Here is a 21,258-nt window from a genome sequence, read left to right as displayed (position 1 = left end):
TGCCTTCCTCCTTGGGCATGCCTGCTGTTCTCATCGGTACCTGGCTGGCATATGAGGCCCGCTGCTTATTTTGCGGCCTGCCACCTCATTACTAGGGCGACCCTTTGTGTAGGTTTGGGCTAGCACATAGCCAGGGGCCTAGAACGGTGCCTGGTACACAGCAGACATGCTCACAGAGTAATCTGCAGAAGACACAGATGATCAAAACAAAGGAGGCAAGACATGCAGGGTACACAGCATTAAAGAGAAAAACACACTTTGTGGCTGATTACTCTGTAGTTTTTAAAACATTTGCATGAAAAAACGACTGTAAGTATATACAGAAGAAACTGGCTGGCTATACGTGTTAGTCCAGGGTCAGACTGCACAACCCCAACTAATTTCTTGCTGATGATCTCAGTGATCATCCGAAAGGAAGAAGAACTGAAATGTATTCGGCAGGCAAAGCCCAGACAGCCTTTCGGTGAATCTGCATGGCAGCAAGGGGGCTGCGTCAGCCTTCGACTTAGGAGGTCAGGGGGATCAGGCACAGGTCAGAGGCCAACCCTTTGGGATGGGTAGGTCCCCCCTCCGCCAAAAGGACAGTCTAGGGTCCTGTGGAGGGACAGACTACAGCACACCCAGATGATGTGGCACTACTCAGCGATACAAAGACATGAGCTCTCTCGGGCCACTAAGGAACCTTGAATGTCTATTACTAACGGAAAGAAGCTGGTCTGAAAAGGCTACGGCCAGGATGAATCCAACTCTGTGGCATTCGGGAAAAGGCAAGAGACATGGATGCACCTGGTCCCAAGACTCCAAGAGTGAGGGATGCTGTGTGATCACTGCCACCGCCCCTGCGTCCAGAAGGCTCAGCCACAGTGTTGCCCGTGGCTTGAGTCTGGCCAATGGGGACACTGGACGGAGGGTCTAGTGATGGAGGGTGCTTCCTCCCCCACTGCCTTTATGGTGATGCCAGGAGGCCCCCTCCCTCGGCGTCACTATCTCCTGGCCCCCAGGCCTGCATCCTGCCTTGCTGGCTGCCTTGTGTACCAGGGGCTCCATCATCGACTATACCTAGCTGTGAATCGCTCAGTTTGGACACATCACCCTTTTCTTTCTGGGAGCGGGAGTATAGACTACTATCCCGTAGGCATCAATCATGTATTAATCGGGGCCTCCCCCCCCTACATTCTGATACTTTGGATCAGGGGACCTGGCTGACCTTGAAGAAGGACTGCCCCTCCCAGAGCTAGCTAACCATTGTGTGCTGTGCTCTGCATCTGCAAACAAGCCATTCCGGAGCCCATCCACCACCGCCACGTCTCTTCTTAGGTTGTGGCACTCTGGGCCGCTAGCTCCTACCCTGATCACCCCAGGACCAGGTCCCAGTCCACCAGGATAGCCCCCGTTTCTCAGATCCCTAGAATTATTCAACCGAGCCAATCCTAAGCCTGCTGACCCCAGCTGACCTGTTCCTTCCCGTGAAAACCACAGCGGAGACTCTCCCCACACTTCCCCTAGCCCAGCTGTCACCCCACGGCCCTGGTGCTCCCGACATGGCTTGCTGAGTGCCCCTCCCAGTTTCTAGGAAACCGAAAGCGAGCATAATCAACAATCTGCCCGAGGGTGGTGGTCTCACTGGACCAGAACGAGAACAAAACCCAGGCTTTCTAAGGCAGAGGGCCGGCCCCTCCCACCAACGGCCCGGCTCACCTCTAGCACGGGGCCGGCGCCCAGGATGGTCCTCTCGACACCGCTGGCGTAGCCCTTCTGGCTCAGCGCGGTGAGGCAGTGGATCAAGAAGTTGGTGCTCTGCGTCTTGCCCGAGCCGCTCTCGCCCGAGATCACGATGCACTGGTTGACCTGCTTCCGGAGCATGGCATAGTAGGCCACGTCGGCCAGTGCGAACACGTGTGGTTCCAGCTTGCCCAGCTGCTGGTTCTCATACATCTTCACGTACTTGGGGTTGTAGATGGGGAGGAACTTGAAGGGGTTCACGGCTACCAGGATGCTGCCCGCATAAGTGTAGATCTTCTGCTGCAGGAAGCGGTGCCTGAGGTTTTTCAGGAGGTTCTCCTCTGTCAGCTCGGGGAGGTTGCACAGATCGTCAAAGTCCGCCTGCTGCCGGGGCAGGAGGCCGCGCTCCACCAGGCGCCGGGTGGCTGTGGCCTGGGCCACCAGCTGCATTTGCACGTACTTGATGGTGCCGTCTGCGTTGCGCTCCTGCAGCAGGAAGTAATAGCCGTCCTCCTGCGGGTGCTCGTCCTGGGCCCGCCGGGGCCACAGCAGCACACGGTGCACGGGCGAGTCGTTGGCATCCAGCACCCACTCCTCCCCGCCTGTCTCCTTCACCTCCACCAGCACGTAGCACTTGGTGCCGTCCAGCTGCAGGATGGCGACGGCATCCTGGATGACGTCGGAAGTGGTGCTGTCCTTGGTGGCGGTCACGCGGCACGAGGCCCGGCTCTCGCTGGTGGCCAGCTGCGGGTAGATGCGCAGGTGGTAGGCCGCCTGCCCCGCGCGGCCGGAGCTGCTTGCCTCGTTCACACTCATCCTGCCGGCGGCCTGGCCTCAGCATGCCTCCCGGGCTCGGGGCGCGCGTCCTGGAGCTGGAAGGGAGGGGGTGGCACGGTCAGAGTGGTGGTGGAGCGGGGTGGTAAGGGACACCCAACCCTTGCCCCTGACAGGACTCTGTCCAAAAGCAAAAAGAGCACAAGAGTCTCTGTCTGTCCCTAAATGTGACCCAGCCTAAGGTTTGTGACTCTTGGACAGTGACATCATGACACTTCCCGCCCCCCTCTCCGCAAACGACCAGACTCGTCCCCTAGAGTTTGCTCCATCCCAACCCCTGTTCTTGCCCCCCTCCCCACAGGGTCAGCCTCTTAGATTTTCAAGTCTAATAGCCATGACCACCTCTTGGTCAAGCCCTTCCCAGCCCACATCCTTCCTGGCCTCTTCTCTCTGACAAAACCTCCCCCAGAAGCTCCTCAAGCTCCCCCGTGGGCCTTGGTTTTGTCCCCAACACACATGCGGGGCAGCAGGAGGCATGCTGGGTTGAGCAAGACTGAACCTGCCCCGAAACTCAGGGATTCTGAAACTCCATCAGCTGGGGGGGGGGGGATTCATCAGAGAGAGCCCCCAAAAACTGGTTTGGGAGAACTGCTCAGAGTGCATTTGCTTCTAGAACCCATGCCCTCGTTCCAATTGTGACAAGACCATCAGACAGACCCACATCAAAGGCATCCTGCTGGACACCTGGCCAGTCTTCCCCAAGACTGCCAAGGTCTTAAGCAACACAGAAAGACTGAGTTAGCATCCACACAGGAGGAGACTGGAGAGGTATGACAATTTAATCCAATGGGGTTCCCTGGATGGGGTCCTCAACCAGAAAGAGGACATGAATGGGAAGAACCGGTGACAGCCACATAACATCAGGGGGCTGGTGAAGAGCAGCAAACCAATGTCCCTCTCTTAGTCGGACAAATGTGCCCTGATCATGTAAGGTGTTTATAAGATCATCTAAGATTTGGGGAAGCTAGGGGAGGGGTATAGGGGACTCTGTGCAGTCTTTACAACTTTTTGTAGATCTAAAATGACTCTGACATAAAACTTTATTTTTAAAAAATGCATTTGCAGGTGCCTGGGTGGCTCAGTTGGTTGGGCAACTGCCTTCGGCTCAGGTCATGGTCCCGGAGTCCCGGGATCGAGTCCCACCTCGGGCTCCCAGCTCTAAGGGGAGTCTGCTTTGTCCTCTGATCTCTCCCCTCTCATGCTTTCTCTCACTGTCTCTCTCTCAAATAAATAAATAAAATCTTTAAAAAAATGCATTTGCTTCTTAAGACATTGCAGGAAAAAGAAAATGCAGCCAATGTTTCTAACAGTCCATTTTGTGTTTTGGAGTCAGAGACACAAATGCAGTGTGGGTCCTGTGTGGGCTCAGTGTGGGCCACCTAAGGCGCAGCTGAGGATACAAAGATGAACCAGACCTTGGTTCAAAGCCCAGCGGAAGCGGCTGGTATGCAAATGTGAGAGTGTGTCAACCACACAAACGAGAAGTTACAACCCTTGAGAGCCAGAGAAGGCTTTAGGAGAGTGGCAACATCTAAGAGGGGTTCTGAAGGATGAAGAGGAGTTCGTTCAACAGGGAGGTGAAAGGAGGGAAGAGGGTATGGAAGGCCCACTCCTTGTTTCTGTGGATAGTTTTATTGGAAATGTAGCCCATTCATTTACATATCATCTCTGATTGCCTTTATTATATCAGCAGGGCTAAACAGTTTTGACAAGGCTGTGTAAGCTTAAGGCCTTGAAAGCCAAATGTACCTATTTTCCAGTCCTTTACAGAAAAAGTTTGCTAGAGGGAAAAAAAAAGTTGGCGGCCTTGGACCCTCGACAGAAGCATGACTCAGCAGAGGAGTGTGAGGGGCGACTGGAGGCTGAGATGCTTCGGATTCTGGGAAACCAAGTCCCGCAGCGGCGTTTGGAGGGTGGGGGAGGGGGAGGCTGAACAAAACTACCCATAATGAAGCTGTTGTAAGAGAGCCCGTGACCAGCTATAGGCAGTGGCAACAGGCTAGAAGGTCAGGGGAGGTGGGAATATTTATTTTTTAATTTTTTTGAATATTTACTTTTAAAAATTTTTTCCTAAATTAAGAAATTTTGATGTGTTTTCTTCCAGTTTAACAGATGTTACTACATGTTAACAAAACTCAGATTGTTCTATGTGTGATGCATCGGTATACACCCATGTCATAAAACATACCGAAACATATTTTTAATGCCTTCTTGGCATGTCACTGTACACACAAATCGTGAGGCATGGGATTCTTCTGCTACCAGTGGGCAACTGGTTTTGATTTCTTGGGCACGCATCCTTACACACACCTCTGAGCATTTCCTTAGGGTTGTTGCATTTATGCCAGATTAGCAGATCGACAGATACAACCGTTGCTAAATGCCTTCAAACAGACACAGGATAAGGCCGACATGCTATATTAGATTACTTAGATTACGTGGTTCATCTACTTTGGATATAATTTAGGCAATTTCTTTAGAAGTTGGTTATACAACTAGATGTGACCCAGCAGTTCCTCTCCTAGGAGTTACTCAAGAGAAATAAAGACGATGTCCCTACAGGGACTGTAAACGAATGGTATTTGTGGCATTGTTTCTAAGAGCTCCACACCGGAAACAACTCAAATGGGTGTTGGCCCACGAATGGAGGAACACACAGGCCACACAATGGGACAATACTCAGGTAGGAGAAGGGACCAACCTCTGATCCTTGCAACAGCACGGAACCACACGGAACAACTTCAGAATCTGCGTGCTAAGCAGGAAAAGGACAACAAAAAAACAAAAAACAAAACGTACAGACCCAACAGTACTGCTCCTAGGTATACACCTAAGAGGACTGAAAATAGGTGTTCAAAGAAATCCTTGCACATGTGTGTTCATAGCAGCACAATTCACAACAGCCAAAAAGGTGGAAACGATCCAAGTGTCTACCATTTGATGAATGAACAGACCCTGGTCCCTCCACATAAAGGAATATTACACAGCCATAAAAAGGAATGAAGCCCCGATACCCACTACCATTTGGACAGACCTTGAAAACATCGTGTTGAGTGAAAGCAGCCAGACACAAAAGGCCACACAGTGTAGGATCCCATTTAAACAAAATGTTCAGAATAGGCAAATCCATTCAGACAGAAAGCAGATGGGTGGTTGCCAAGGACTGGCGGGGGGAGGTGGAGGGAATACGAAGTGACTGCTAATGGGGACAGGGGTTCCTTGTAGGGGATAAAATTGTTCTGGACCTAGACAACGGAGGTTGCACAACAACAACAACGTACAAAACACCACTGAATCGAACACTTTAAAATGATGAATCCTATGCTATGTGAATTTCACCTCAGTAAGTTTTTTTTCCCAAGTTTATTTATTATTAAGTAATGTCTGCGCCCAACATGGGACTCCAACTCGCGACCCTAAGATCAAGAGTCACGCTCTTCCGACTGAGCCAGCCAGGCAGCCTCAACCTCAATAAAGTTTTAAAAGTATGATTCCCCGTATGTAGAATTCTAGAAAATGCAGGGTATAGAGACAGAAAGTCGATCAGTGGCTGCTTGGGGGCTGGGCAGGCTGGGATGACAAAGGAGCCCACGGAGACTTGTTGGGTGACGAATGCCTTCACCATCTCGGGTGCGGCGGTGGGCTCACGAGTGTTTGCATGCGCCACGATTCGCCAAATTGCACACTTTAAAGAAGTACAGTTAGTTTACAGCATATCAGTTACGGTTAAGAAAGCTCTTTTTAGGGACGCCTGGGTGGCTCAGTTGGTTAAGCGGCTGCTTTCAGCTTAGGTCATGATTCCAGCGTCCTGGGATCGAGTCCCACATCGGCTCTTTGCTCAGCAGGGAGTCTGCTTCTCCCTCTGACTCTGCCTGCCACTCTTTGTCTGCCTGTGCTCACTCTCTCTGACAAATAAATTAAAAAAAAAAAATTCTTCTTAAAAATTACGGGGATTATGGAAGAACCCAGTCCCCCAGGGGAGCCTCTTATAAAAACTTCTTGCTCTCTTTCCAAAATGCCCAACCCCTGAGCCCATCAATGAGCTCTTGGGATGCCGCGGCACGGGGACTGCCAGAAACCCATGTCAGGTATTCAAAGGTGACAGGCGGGAGCTGTCTGCCTGGCTGTCCCCTGACCTAACTAGTGCTGATCACAGAACCTTCGAGGGCAGCACTGCACAGCTGTGGAAGGCGGACAGTAGATGCTGCTTCTGAGCCAGGTGAGAAATGCAGGGGCCCGAACCGTGGACATGCACCTTCACCACGGCCATGCGCATGCTCACGAACACATGACTTGTGCAGATGCAGACACACGTGGACATGTATGCCTTTTTGCACGGATACACCCAAACTCATGCGCACACACACCAAAGCCCAGACGGGTGCACGCGGTTTCACGTGAACACACCCACACACGTGCATGCGGATACACACAGGGACACGCATGCACACACATACACGTGCACAGAGCCCGGGCTGCAGGCAGAGCCCGCCCCGGCTGTGACTTGCACTTGTGGAGACACGGCTGATGGGCACCACAGCTGCTGGAGGCCACATCTGGCTCACCGACTCCGGGCTCTAGGCTATCTCACGTCCAAGGTCGGGAATGCGGGTAGTGGGAGAGTCGCACAGACGTGCCTGTTTGGCCTGAGTGAGGAGCTATCAGAGCCCCCGATCCAATCTTGTTCCTGCTTCAGAGACCTCCCCCACGCCCCCTGGTGAGGGCCTGGTCAAGTTCGACGCGGCCAGCTAGATTCAGCCCCAGCCCCATCCTCCAGGGTCAGTCAGTCATCAGATCCCTTCGGAGCCCCACAGGGGATGTTTGCGGCTCTGGGCCTCTTGGTGTAGGGAGCAGAAGACAGCCCCGTGCTCAGAGACTGGGGGCCAGGCGGGCAGTCACAGGACCAGCGGGTGCCTGCCCCACCCCCCAGGCCAGGAGGAAGAAGATAAGACCTGCTCAGGGGGGCTGATGACTACCAGGACTGCAAGGAGGGCTACAACCGAAGAGTAGGGGTAGGCAGGACAGACAGCATCTGGGGTCCCCTGCAGGAGTCCCCACAGGGCCCACCATGTCTATCACGTCTGTATCCTGGGAAATTCCTCTGCCTCAGACCTGTCTTGGGGCCCTCCCCATCCAGCCTGGCCTCACGGGGGCCCTTCTCCCCAGGGAGCCCCCTCTTCCAGAATGGTTCATCTGAAGGACGATCCTCCCCCTCAAAACAGTTCCTGTGCCTTAAAACCAAAGACACTACTAAACCCTCTTCCCTGCCCAGGGTAAAGCCTGGTTCACTCCTCCCTTCCACATGACTTGGAGCCAGGCCTTCCCACCCCCTCCTGCCCCTCAACCCAGCATTCCCTCCCGCTACGAATACCACTGTGCCTCTCCCCAAAGATGCCACCATGCTCCCACCAGCACATCTGCCAGCCACCGGCCTCTCCTGGTTCTGCTCCAGGGCAGGGACCCCACTCCCCACCCCAAACAACCCAGACTCTGTCCCTGGGGCCTATCCACTCTGCTGCACACTCCCCGGGGCCACGCTCCACTTCCAGCCTGCCATGGGCCACCTTTCCCACCCCTAAACACCCCGAAGGCTTGTTCCCTGCTCCCCCTCCCACATCCTCCCTGACCACATCCTGACTACTGTCACCGTGTCCCCAGAGCTGCCCCCTCTTCTCCCCAGCCAATCAGGAGGGCCCCCAGGTAGAACGTCCTGCCTCTATCCTCCGGGCTGCTGCAGGGGAGCCCCTGGGGACACCGGTCTAGATGTGCCCGGCCTGGCACAGAGCCCCTTTCTACCCAACCAGGCCCAGGCTCAAAGATCAGACCCTGCAGGCTTCTCCAGGCCCACTAGGGAGAAGCTGTCCAAAGCCCCTGACCCACAGCAGAAAGCCTGGTTCTCCTCGCCTGGGCTGTGTCCCAATAAGATACCCACCAGGCCTTCACCACAGGCCTGGAGGGCTGCCCACCCCTCCACTCCCAGGTCCCCTGCCCTCTCTTTCCCTCATCCACACCTCAGATGGGGGGCCCCACCCCACCTGGCTGCCTCCCCTGAGTGCTACTCTTGTCCCCTCAGGTCAGAACGCCCTCCAAGCCCCACCCCCCACCAGTCCCAGGTCAACTCTGCTCTCAATGCAAAATCTTAGGGCAGCACAGAGTTCCCTCGCTCTGCAGGTGGCATCATTTCCCCTACAACACTGGGCTGATCTGATCCCCTCTGCATTTTGACCGAGACCCCCGCCCCCCATCACAATCCATTCTGCCAAAGTGACTTCCCGAGAGACCCACCCAAGGGAGAGGTCTGCCAGGAGTGGTATAAGCATGCCTGCCTCGCTTCCTCGCTGGCACCAAGTGTCAATATTTTCTCAACCCCCAGCCATCCGTGGGCACAAAAGAGCATCCTGTCATTGACGTTCCTTCGACTGTCAGGTGAGGCTTTTAAGAAAACTGTGTGCGCTGAGCAACTATTTTTCTGTTTCGGTTAAGTTGTTCGTGTCCTTTGCCCACTTTTCCCTGCTAACTGTTTCGCAACAGCTCTTTGTATAGGAAGGGTATTAACGGTTTGCCAGGGTCAAGGGCGATTTGCTTTTACTTAGGGTATTTTTGGATACAAATAAGGATTTTCCAGGCAGTCAGATCTGTGGGTGATTTCTTTCATGTCTGCTGCCTACTCCTCTCTCAGGTGATGAACACAAAACTAATATTTTTGGTTCGCATCCCCCTCCTTCCCTGGATTTATTCTTTACCTTTAGGCTCTGATCCAACTGGAAAGTATTCTGGTGGTGTGGGAGTTTCCTAGGGCTGCTGCAATTTAAGTACTACAAATTAGGTGGCTTACTGCAACAGAAATTTCTTGTCTCACATTTCTGGAGGAGTCCAAAATCAAGGTGTTGGCAGGCAGGGCTGGCTCCTTCTGGAGGCTCAGAGGGAGAATCTGTCCCATGCTTCCCCTAGTTTCTAGTAGCTGCTGGCAACCCTCAACGGTTCCTTGGCTTATAAATGTATCATTCTGACCTCTTCATCCATCACCACGTGGTGTCTTTTGTTTCTGTATCTTTTTTATTTAAATAACTCATTTATTTATTTGAGAGAGAGAGTGAGAGAGAGAGAGAGAGAGAGCCCGCACATAAGCAGTGGGGAGGAGTAGGGGGAGGAGTAGAGGGAGGGGGGAGCGGACTCCCCCCTGAGCAGGGAGCCCGATGCAGGACTCTATCCCAGGACCCTGGGATCATGACCTGAGCCAAAGGCTTAACCGACTGAGCTGCCCAGGCGCCCTCGTGTCTTCTCTTCTCATAGAGACACCACCTACTGGATTCAGGATGAGTTCATCTTGAGACCTTTCACTTATACCTGCGAAGATCTTATTTCTCATCAAGGTCACATTCTGAGGTTTCAGGTACACAGGAGTTTGGGGGAGACAGGAGTCAACCCAGGATCGTGTGGGAGGTGAAATGGGGGATCCAAGTGATCTCCTTCAATAAAGAATCCTCTCCCCTGATCAGGGAGAGTCCTCGGTTTGTTAAATTCAGAATATTAAGTTATTTTACACATGGGGGTCTGCTTCTGGGCTGCTGATGCCTGCACGGTGCCATGATGTTCTGATTATCACAGCTTCAGGGGACATTCTCAAACAATGACATCTCTCTTGGAGGAACTACGCTGTTTTCTCTGGTTTCCAAGCCCCGCCTTCCATCACTGAGTCTCAGCGGAGCCTGAGACCTGGAAGTGAGTCACGCTGTGGCTTCAAGGTCCTGGTCACAAGTGGATGTGAAACCTGTGCCCCAAGAATCCCCAGACTGTGCCCAGAACGCAAGGAAGGAGGTCTGGAACTGGGGGTGGCAGGTCCCTGGACTGAGGGGGACAGGGGGATGGGATGTGGGGGCACTGGGGCAGCTTGGCCAAGTGGTGGCCACAGGCTGCAGCCGTACTGGGGGCAGCGGGTCCCGCAAACCCATGTCTTCATCTTCCCTCTGAACCATAACACCATTCCACCCTTCAGCAGATGCTCACCAAAGCAGTCATGGTGTGTGAAGGGGAAGCAAAACCCATCTCCAGACAGATGGGACCAGTCTACCCAGACCTGCATGGGTGACCCGTGTCCTCGTCACCCAACAGAGGCCAGGCTGGCAGACTATAAAGCTGCCCATGGAAAGAGCCAAGAGGCGGAAACAAAATGCCTGTCGGAGGACAAGTGGATGAATCAAATGTGGCCGAGACAGTGGAATATTACTCAGCCGTAAAAAAGGAACAAAGCCCGGACTAACACAAGCTTGGCCATGGGTGGACCTTGAAAACACGGGGGTGAGTGAGAGAAGCCAGATGCAGAAGGCCCCATAGTGTAGGACTCCATTTATGTGAAACATCCAGAACAGGCAAATGCAAAGAGACAGAAAGCAGATGAGAGGTTGCGGGGGGCTGAGGGAAGGAAGGGAGTGACTGCTTGTGCGGACGGAGTTTCCTTTTGAGGGGAAGGAACTGTTCCACATCTACACAGAGGCAGGGGTTGCATCTATCGAGTGCGAATCCATTCGATGTTACTAACACCAATTCCATGTGCTTTTGCCACAGCCAGAGAAATTCCTGCTGAAAAACCTAAACCCTGGAAAAGTAAAAGGCTTTGCAAACACCACACTTGCATACTTTCTGCCCTTTGAAAAATTCAGGACCTTTCTCTTATATGTTCTTGGAGAAGGGAAAGGCAGGCAAAGCCGGTGGGGGTTGTGCAGTGGGAGGGAACGACACAACCAGAAATTAGGCCCTGGGGGTGAGGGGGCAGGCGTGAATGAGCTGCTCTAGAGGGGCCTGGCCGGTGCTCAAACACATGCAAGGTTCTGCCTGTCGGCCTGGCGAATAATTTGGAATTCACTGGAAAATAAGGCAGATGGGGGCCTCCAGAAAGTGTAGCGTAGCTGCTTGGTTTATATAAGGCCATAATTTGAAGCCACATGTTTATCAGATGAAATCATTCTCAAGCTAAAAGGAGAAGGCCAGCATTATAGCAGAATCATGTAGGAAGCACTTAGAATTCTGCGCGTTTCTACTTTCCAATGCACACTTCCTTGAGTCTAGGGAGACTTTTGGAGAAGAAACAATCGTGTGAGATGCACGATGGTAAAGACAGACGCACTGAGGAACAGCCACCCACTCCGGTGTCGGACTCACGCACTACAGCTCAGAGCTGGAGGGCAACGGGAGGTCTACACTGGGGTGATGTGGCCACACGCTGAGAAACGCCTGGAGCCTCCAGCAGCTGGAGGAGGCAAGGAAGGATCCTCTCCCATACCTGGCCCTACCTCTGGATCCTTTGGAGGGAGAGGACCACACTGATGCTTTGATTCTGGACTTATGGCCTCCAGAACTTTGAGAGAATCACTTTCTATTGTTTAAACCACTGGGTTTGCGGCCCCAACTTGTGGCAGCCCCAGGACACGGATCCAAGTGTCCAGAGCAGGAGGTACCAGATGCTCTGGGCAAGTCTCTCATTGGGAGGGACCACTGTCTTTCTTCTGCTTTAGTCTGCGCATCCCGGAGAAGCCCATCCCACAGCCTTGGGGGCATGACAGTCCCTTGCTTCCCTAAGTCCTCCCCTCCAAACCTTCCAGTCTTGCCCAACGGGTCTGGGCCCTGGAAACAGCTCCCCCCTCAGGAGGATGCTGGGGGGGGGGGCATGTTCCACTCAGACAGCTTTCTCCCTGGGGTCTGTGACTACCTCTCGGGCCCCCTCTGAAACGGAACAGGCTATCATCTTTCATACATTCCATATCATTCTTTCGATGAATGTTGCTCCAGCGCAGGCCCTGTGCTCGGCCTGGGGGTGTGACTACGTGGAAGTGAAGGAAGTCAAAGGGGCCTGGCTTTTAGGGAACTTGACAACAAACCAACCCGTGAGCAGAGGGGCACTTGCAACGGCGAGAGCACTGGGGTAAAGGAAAAATCTGGTGTAGCCTTCAACCAGTGATTATCGCCCGAGGGCAAGTCTGTGCGGCCCAGGCGGACACCTGCCTCTGGCTAGAGGCTGGAGACATTCTGATTGTCGCTGCTGGGGGAATAGGGAGGTACTGCTGGAGGGAGGAGGCCGGGCTGCTGCTCTATACCCTACAGCATACAGGATGGCCCCCCCACAAACAAAAGCCCCTCCCACCCCGAGACATCAGAAGTGCCGCCATGGAGACGGAAACTGACCAGGGCAGGGTGGGCATTCTGGATGAACCAGGAGGCAAGGAAGTGCCCAGAGAGGATAGTTGCTGAGGCCAGTGCAGTTGAGAAGGGGCGGACGGACTGAGCTCTTGGGGAGGGCGGCTGAGCCTAGGGCGGCGAGCGCCAAGGGCAGGGGCAGCTGGAGCTGGCCTCAGAACAAGGGGTCCAGTGTGGCCAGGAAGGCCGAGGCTGGAGGGGGAGGGCCCGAGGTCAGGAAGGTCAGATCCCACAGGGCCTTATGAACGTGGGACAGAGTTTCAATTTTCAGGCAAGTCTGATGGGAGCCTGGCTGGCTGGAGGCATTGAGAACAGGGACGAGACTGACATCTGGAAGGGGTCAACCAGGCTGTATGGGGCAGGTGGGCCATGGGGGGGTGCTGTTGGTCCCCGACTCTAGCAGGGGCCTGGGACAGGGAGGGAGAGGATTGATGGTGGCCAGGGCAGTGGGACACAGGATGGCTCTGGTTACACAAGGAAGGCAGATTTGCGAAGTCTTGGGACTCATGTCTCAGGTCCTTCCCTGGTGACCAGTGGGCTCCCTAAATGGAGACTCAGAAGTCTCCCAGGGAAGAGGGCTTAGAAAGGCAGAAGAGACCCCTTTAGGAACCCCTCTCCAAATCCCACAATCCACCTGTTGTCATGCCCAGGTGAAAAGCCACCTTGAGAACCTCCTGTGGGCGGCCATGGTGACCACACCCAAAAGCTCTGCTTGAGACCCTGGCTCAGGAAAAACAAGGGAAAGGGGCCCACGGAGCCCCGCTCTGCTTATAAAGGTGGTCTGGATCTTCATGGACCTCAGGCAGGGCTCCAAGGGGGCTTCTGTGCCAGCCTGGTTGCAAGGGACAGAGTGGGCTTACTCCTCGGCCAAAATGCCCAGCACGGTCAGCCACTCGGGTCCACGGGACCCCCCCCACCCGGAAGACAAGTGTCCTGGGGACTTGGGGAGCAAGTCATGCTTCACTGGCTGCCTCATTCCTGGAACCTGGAGCAAAGCAACTGTTCTCTTGGCTGTTCCTGAGCTCTCTGCAGACTGCAGACTCTCTGAGCTGTTATCACCTCAAAATCCACGGTGCCTCCCACTGGGGGCCCCCCCTCCTTGGTTCTGGTTTCTTCCACAACATCCCCTTTGCCTCACCCCTCCCCAGAGGCCCCGGGGCCCACTGGCTTTAACTTCAAAATGGCGTCTTGGTCTGATAAGACTCTTCCTTCCTTCTAAGACGACTTACTGAGGGGGAATCCACATACCACATAGCTCAAGTGTTCACAGGGCGCGGGGCAGCAGCGTGCGTTGTGTTCAGAGACGCAGAGACGCAGGCCGTCACCACCAGAACCACTCCAGAATATTCCCCTCTCAGAAGGGAATCTTAGTTACCCCTCTGTCCTGCCAACGAGACCCTCGAGCCCATCCTCATTTTCTTGTTCCCGTGGAACTGCCTGCGTCACCGGCCCCACTCTGTCCCCCCAACACTTGTGGCTGCAATGTGGGGTCCTCAAGCCCCCAGGGTCGCCTCCTCTCCTCCACCTGTGTCCCTGGGCCTCCACCTGTGTCACCTGGGCCGGGATCCTTCCTGGCCGCGCAGCCTAACCTCTGGCCACGCCGCCTAACCTCTGGCCACAATGATCTGGTTCCACTTTTCCACCCAGTAAGCTCTCCCTGGCAGCCCACAGCCCAGGGTTCTGCCTTGTCAACATCTTTGGTGACGGCCACCAACTGGTTCCCCTCCGATCCTATCCACAATCATCACAAAGGCAAGGGGTAAAAGGGTCCCTGCGGGCCAGCCACAGGCTTGACACATGGTGTCTCAGCGGCTCTTCTTGCCCTAGAGCTTAGCATTCTTTCTAGAGCCTCAGCATTCTTTCAGACGGGCTCTCTCTCCCAGGCTGACTGTGGCCCCAGGAGACATCTAGCAATGACTAGGGACAGTTTTGATTGTTCCGACTAGGGGAAGGGGAGCTTTCCTGGGGTGGGGCTGCGGGAGTGGGTACAGACCAGGGACACTGCTCAGTACCTATCCCAGAGAACAGACCCTCCCAATCCAGAAAATGATTTGGCCCTAGATACCAACAGTGCTGAGACTGATTAATACTGTGTTAATTATTTGGGGGAAAAAAGAAGATTTAGGTCCCTAGCTCATGTACACATCAGGATAAAAGTCCCGATGAGTTAAATGGTACAAACCAGGTGCTCTGTCCCAGTATCTGTGAGTTACAACCTCTCTCCCTCCCTACTCGGTGCATTGACCTGTGTGTGGCATCCTCGGACCTCAACGAGGTAACAGAATTATAGAACACAAAGGCTCTTAGGTCTCATAGAACCCCTAAAACAGTCAATCTGGGGTTGGCTTTTCTCTAAGGGGACACTTAGCGATACCCGGAGACATTTTTGCTTCTCACGAGTCAGGGGCGGGAGGGCCGCTGCTAGGTGGACACCAGGGATGCCCAAGACCGGGGACACCCGAGACCCGGGATGCCCATTCAACACACTACGACACACAGGACAATCTCCACCCCAGACAATGACCCAGCCCCAGGCCTCACCAATGCCCAGGAGACATTGGAAGATTTCAAGCCTGAGTTCACCTGATTGCACAATATTGAGAATGAGGGAGCAAGAGAGTGGGCCACCCTCGGGGCTGGACCACCCCAGCTGCCTAGGCCTAGAGACACCTGCCCCAGTTGAGGCTCCTTTCTCTCCCCGGCAGCCCCCCCCCACCCCAGCTTCCCCATCTTCATCTCCACTCCCTGCTAAGCCAGCAGGCAGACTCCTATGGGACCACTGAGGGGAGAGACTGGCTTTTTGAGAGTCTGTGGGCAGGGCTTGGCTCTGGCACTTTCTTGTGCCCCCCTCTTTTCTCACTAGTGCCTGATAACCAGCATCTCCACATGACAGCCGAGGAGCCGGTGATCTTCGCTAGCAAGGGCCAGAGACCCTGCTTGCCAGGAAATGAAAGTCCCAGGGGCATCCAGGAGACCTGAGAAGCGCCATCTCCAATCTCGCCCTCGGCTCCCTCTGTTCCGCCCATCCCAGGACAGGATGGAGATGCTCGGGGAGATGAGGGGGTAGATTTGGGGTAAAGCCCCAGTGAGCCTGTCACAGATGCACTGGTCTGACTTCTGTGGGGAGGCAGGGGCGCCAGCCTCTGAGGGAAAGGACCTTGGCTGGGGCTTATCGGGGGAGCTCTCATGTGGCCCTCTTCCTCCCCCAACAAGCCCTGTGTGGGTCACAAGCTCACTTGGTGTTGGGTACCTCTCCGCAGGCATGACTCCTGACATGTGCACTTGGGGCAGAGAGGCAAGGGCCATTCTTTTCTCGCGGTATCCCTGAAAGCCAGCTCTGCACCTGCCTCATTAACACTTTCTGCTGAATGATTTTTCAGACCTTCCAGAAACTTCTTTTGTCCAATCACCTATGGCAGCAGCTGGTCCCAAAGTCATTTTGGTTCATTCACAGAGTCGCTTTTAGATCCCCTCCCGTGACCATGGCAACACTGAGGACAGAGACCTCCGCACGCCTAATTATAAACCTTAGCCAGCCCCCAGGCAGGCACACACAGTCTCCCAGGCCTGGCTCTAAATACATCCCTTGTAATGTCACACGAGACCCGCTCCCTCTAGCAGGGTCCTTGCCTCTCTATCGTCATCCCAACTGTAAGAACATGTGTGGGATCTGGAAGGTTCCTAATGGGACATTTCCAAAGTTGATGTGGCCAACTTGCTCACCACCCTTAAGATGTTTATTTTAGAAGAGTAAGACTAAACAAAATGAACTCTATCGGTGCAATTATTTATCTAAACCTTCTTCACTCAGTAAGAATGCAATTTGTCCCTTACCCAGTATGAGGGGCTGAAGTGGGTCCCAACACACCCCCACTCCCCCATTCATTATGTTGAAGTCCTACTGCCCTGCAGCCCAGAATGTGACTGTATTTGGAGACAGGATCTTTAAAGAGGTGATTCAGTTAAAATGAGGTTATTAGGGTTTGCCCGATCCGACAGGACTAGTGTCCTGACAAGAGAAGATGCGGACACAGGCACGCCCAGAAGGAGGACAGTCTGGGGACACAGGGAGAAGACGGTCAACTACACGCTAAGGAGGGAGACCTTGCAACAGAAGCTCCTCTCAGAGAAAACCAACCCTGCCAACACCTTGATCTTGGACTTCTGGCCTCCAGATTCACGAGACAATAAATTCCTGATGTTTAAGCTGCAGGGTCAGTGCTTCTTTGTCCCAGTGGCCCTGGAAGGCTCATACACTCAGCAGTGACAGTACTGCAGTGCGCGTGGCGGGGTCCCCTCTTACACATAACAATCCCATGGAGCAGGGCAGAGCTGGGTTATGAACGAGTGAGTCAGACCCGGACAGCTTATTCACTGCTCCGACTAACCCACAGGCCGAGCCTTTGAATCACTACTTTATTTATCATCGGGCAGGGGCGCAGGAAAGTCTCGACGAGGAAATGAGTAGAAGCCAGGCTCATCGGCTGTGTTTCTGAGACATGTCTAATCTCCGAAGCCCTTTCTGGGCCAAAGTGAAAAGAGGTGAAGTGACAGGGCCCGTCGGGGACCCGGTGGTACTCAGACAGAGCCCTTTGTTCTGTGACTCTGTCCGTCCCGGATGAGGGCAGAGAGAAGGGCCTGTCTTGCTCTGCAGGGAGGCCGAGCAGGGGCTGCCTGGCACAGTTGGATGGGGACGCTGGGCACACAAAGGCCTGGTGGATGGGGACCAGTGGGGGAGGGCAGTGCCCAGACGGGGTCGGGTGGCCCCAGAACGTGCTGTTTCCTCCCACGGAGTTACAGCAGCGATGTCTTGGTTAGGGAACAAGCAGAGGACACACGAAGAGCAAAAGTTAGGCAGTCTGTGCTCGAGGAGCGGCCAGCATCTGCGGCCACGAGGGCAAACAGGAGAAGATAATGTGCCTTCAGGAGCCGCACAGATCTGGGGCCCCTGCCAAAGGAGCACTCGAGAAGAGATCTAATACCTCTAATCTCGGAAGAAAAGCAACAGTTTGTTCTGAGACGAGGGATGATTCCTGCAGAAATCCAGGTCAGTCGTAAGACAAAGAGAAAGACAATGGCATCTGCTGTCCCTATTAGCGAAGAGGGCCCTGGCTCACCTCTCATTCCTTCTCTGCTCTCTGTTCTTGGGGCATGCTGCCTAACTCCCCCTCAGTCCTCTCCCAGTGCTGCCTCCTTCTTGTAATCAGGACTCTAGATTAAGAATTGACCAGAAGGCAGAATTCAGTTGGCAGTCACTCTTCCCCATGCCTGCCCTTGGCAGCAGTTCTCTGGGAGCTGACCAAACACCAAAGACCCACTGAGGCAGAGGTAGGCCTCGGGCAGTAACCAGATTTCACGATGGAAAGGTGGTTCTGTGCCCCAAGAGACACACAGCCACATCTGGGGACATTCTGGGTGGTCACGACTCAGGGGGTGTATGCTATTGGCGTCTACTAGGTGAAGACAAGAGATGTTGCCTGATGTCCTGTAACAGGTGGAACAACCCCCACAGCAAAAAATAATCCATCCCTAATGTCAATGGTGCTGCAGTTGAGAAACTGTGCTCCTGCAGTTTGGTCTTTGCCAATTTGAGGTTACTAATCATCCTTTGTGTTTCTGGAAAGCCCAGGGAGCCGTCTGTGGCATCGCCACCTGCCTGAGCCTCAGTTTCCTTTCGGAGAAAAGAACCAGGACTGCTTGCCGCGGGTTGGCAGAATAGAAGAGATGGGTATAAAAGCGCCCATCACAAAGGATGCTCAACAAAGGCGAGAGAAGTGCAGCGATCCGCTCATGCAATTCCCTCTTCCTGGCTTGATTAAGGCCTTCGAGGCCTGGCTTGGACCTTGCCACCTCTTCCAAGGAAACTTGCCAGAATCCCCCAAGCCCTGAAGCTTGCACTGGCCATCCCTGATTCGGTCCCACCACCTCAGTTGCTGTACTGACCACCCACTCTGCATTTCATTATTTCAGTGGGAGGGAGAACACCAGAATGTGCCTCCTCCAGGGCATGAAGGCTCATCTCTGTCCCCATGGCCTAGCCCCCAGCACTGGAAGGATCAGCACTTGCTGAATTGAACTCCTGAGCCCATGCAAGACACAACTTGGGGGAGACAAGGAAAGGGAAGTGGCAAACTAACAAGCCTCTGTTGGGAACAGAAAATAGATCCTATAGTCAAACAGAAAGGGGACACTCCTGAGTCTCTACGCTCTCCTCTGAGCCAGAAGCCTGGAACTGAGGGAGTCTCACTCAGGGATTTATGACTGGAAAGGTGCAGCTGAAGCTTTGGGAACAGGTATAACGTGCAAAAGCAAACGTGGAATTTGTGGAATTTTCCATGCAAAAGATAAAGGAACAGTAAAAAAGGTCATTTTTGGATACAAGCCATACAGTGGAAAGCTGAACCCAAGTGTGATCACCGCAGTGGGGATTCACTATATAAAACATGAGGGGGCTGTGTGCCAGAGACGCTAAGATTGTCAAGATTGGGTTCTAAACCTGAGAAATGCTGACTGAAGCCAACCCATTCATTTTGCGGGTGAAGAAACAGACAACGAGACTTGACGGGAGGTTGGGACTTCTGACTGGAGAGCCTGCCCGGCTGCACTTACTGGGAGACAAGCACCAGTGCCATGCAACCAGAAGATTCCAGTTCTTTTCACTCGGGGGTGTCCTAGCCAGGGCAAACCCATACTCAATGTCTGTAGGAGGCATGGCTCTGGGCTCTGATCATGTGCCCTGGGGCAAGCAAGGCCAAAAGCTACCTTCCATAAGGGCCAGAACATTCTGGAAGTAAAGGAAGAAGTTACTCTTTCTGTGGCCCTCTTTACATTCAATCTATCCAGATTCATTGCCTAAACGAGCTATAAACCCAGGCCCCCCAGCCCTTCTGGCAGATCCTGGCTGGACAAGGATCCCCATGATTAGGAAAGAAGAGAAATTAATGCTGATTAAAACAGCTCAGGGCAAGGCTCTTGCCAGAGTTGGGCCCATCAGACGATGAAACAACTTCCTAGCCCAGCTGCCCAAGAGGCCTCCCACGGCTCCTGGATGCCGTAAGAGTCTGGAGACCCCAAGACCAGAATACTCCTCAGAAAGGTAGGAGCTGGGACCTCCAGCTCTAAGACACAATATCCCCACCAGCTCCCACCTCAAACAAAGAGGTGCAAGAAGGGTTTTCCCTTAAACACCCCTGGCCTATCAGGCGCCTGGGGGGAGAAGAAGAGAGAACACGCAGGCTGACTGCCCCGTGGCTGCGGGCTGCCCTGCCTCTCCCTGGCTGAGCTCACAGCCGCCGGGGGACAGATTTCCTGTATGTCGTTTTACCCATTTAAGTCCAAGGATGCAACTCCGAGGAGATGGTGACAGCCTAGCACACGCGGGTGTGTGCACACCCACTCCCCTCCCCTCTCAAACCCAGTTCCGGCCCCAGTGAGGTCTGGAGTCTCCTTCCTTGCTCCCTGGGACCCCCCCCCCCAACCCCCACTGCCAGCTCCAGCCAGCCCCTTCTTAGGAAAGTGGCAAGGTTTCCAAGCCTGGAATACCAGAATACCAGCCCAGAGGGCACTGGGACCTGCCAGGGTTACCCAGCAGCTGGGGGTGAAGTTAAGAAACATATGAAACAAGAGAAAGGGGGACCCAAAATCCAATGGGCAGCACCCCTACATCTGTACCCTGCTACCCTTGTCCTTTCCTCTCCTTCTCAGCACCCCCCTGAACTGGCTCTCAGTTCTTGCCATGACTTTTCTCCCCCTCTCCCATCTCCCCTTGCCCCCTTCCCCATTCTGTGGCCCACCACACCAGTGTGTTCAGACCTCCAGAATTTGAGCACCCACAGAACCCTAGGCGCGTCCCTCCCCTGGTAGCCATTCGTCTACCCCTTCAACCGAGGGCGGACGCCCCCAGGCCATCCTGTAACTCTTCCCCCAATCGCACCCCGGCTGTCCTCCCACCGGCTTTGCCCCACGTCCCCCGCCTGGGCCTCTCAACCCCGCCTCCTTGCCTTTACCCCTCCCTGCCCCGTTTCCTGCGACCCCCCAACTACCACTAAAGCCACGTCCTCTTCAGAGAAGCCGCTCAAAGCCACAAGAGCTGCTCCATCTGCATCCGCAAACTCCCTCACCAGGCCCCTTCCATCAACTTTCTCCTAAACCGTCCCGCTCCCATTCCGTCTTCTGCAACCCCTTCACGACCCCCAAGCTCGTTCCCGCTCCCTCGACCCCAGGCTTCGCGCCTCCCTCCATTAACCCTCAGCTCTGTAGCCTACAAGGCAATCCGCGAACGCGAGCTTCGAGATCGAGCCCCCAACCCACGGCCGCCGCCACTCACCTGGGCCTCGGACGCCGCGCGCCGCCGGTCCCGGGCCGGCTCCCAGCCCGGCCGCCAGCCCGACCGCCCACCCACTGGTCCGCCCGCTCCGCCCCGCCGCGCCCGCCGCTCCCCCGCGCGCTCCCGCTTCCGGGTTCCGGAGGGGCGGGGCTGGGGCGTGACGCCAGCGCGTTCCGGGGCGGAGC

At 54.5% G+C, this 21,258-nt stretch overlaps 1 protein-coding gene across 10 annotated transcripts in view; it reads right to left on the bottom strand.

Annotated features, from left to right (window-relative positions):
* The window catches only part of MYO9B (myosin IXB), an 84,934-nt gene extending 63,754 nt beyond the window's left edge, over positions 1-21,180 (bottom strand). For all 10 annotated transcript variants that reach the window (XM_059160401.1, XM_059160404.1, XM_059160403.1 and 7 more), the window contains exons 1-2: positions 21,074-21,180; positions 1,699-2,594 (exon numbers count right to left, since the gene is read on the bottom strand). In XM_059160401.1, coding sequence (XP_059016384.1) covers positions 1,699-2,538 — 840 coding nt within the window. In that variant the 5' untranslated portion in view covers positions 2,539-2,594; positions 21,074-21,180. The remainder of the gene's footprint in view (positions 1-1,698; positions 2,595-21,073) is intronic.
* Between the last annotated feature and the right edge of the window lie 78 nt (positions 21,181-21,258).

The sequence above is a fragment of the Mustela lutreola genome, chromosome 2 (genome assembly GCF_030435805.1).
Source record: "Mustela lutreola isolate mMusLut2 chromosome 2, mMusLut2.pri, whole genome shotgun sequence".
Lineage (NCBI taxonomy): Eukaryota > Metazoa > Chordata > Mammalia > Carnivora > Mustelidae > Mustela > Mustela lutreola.
Note: the sequence above shows the minus strand (reverse complement) of the source record. Positions and strands in the feature narration are given on the sequence as shown.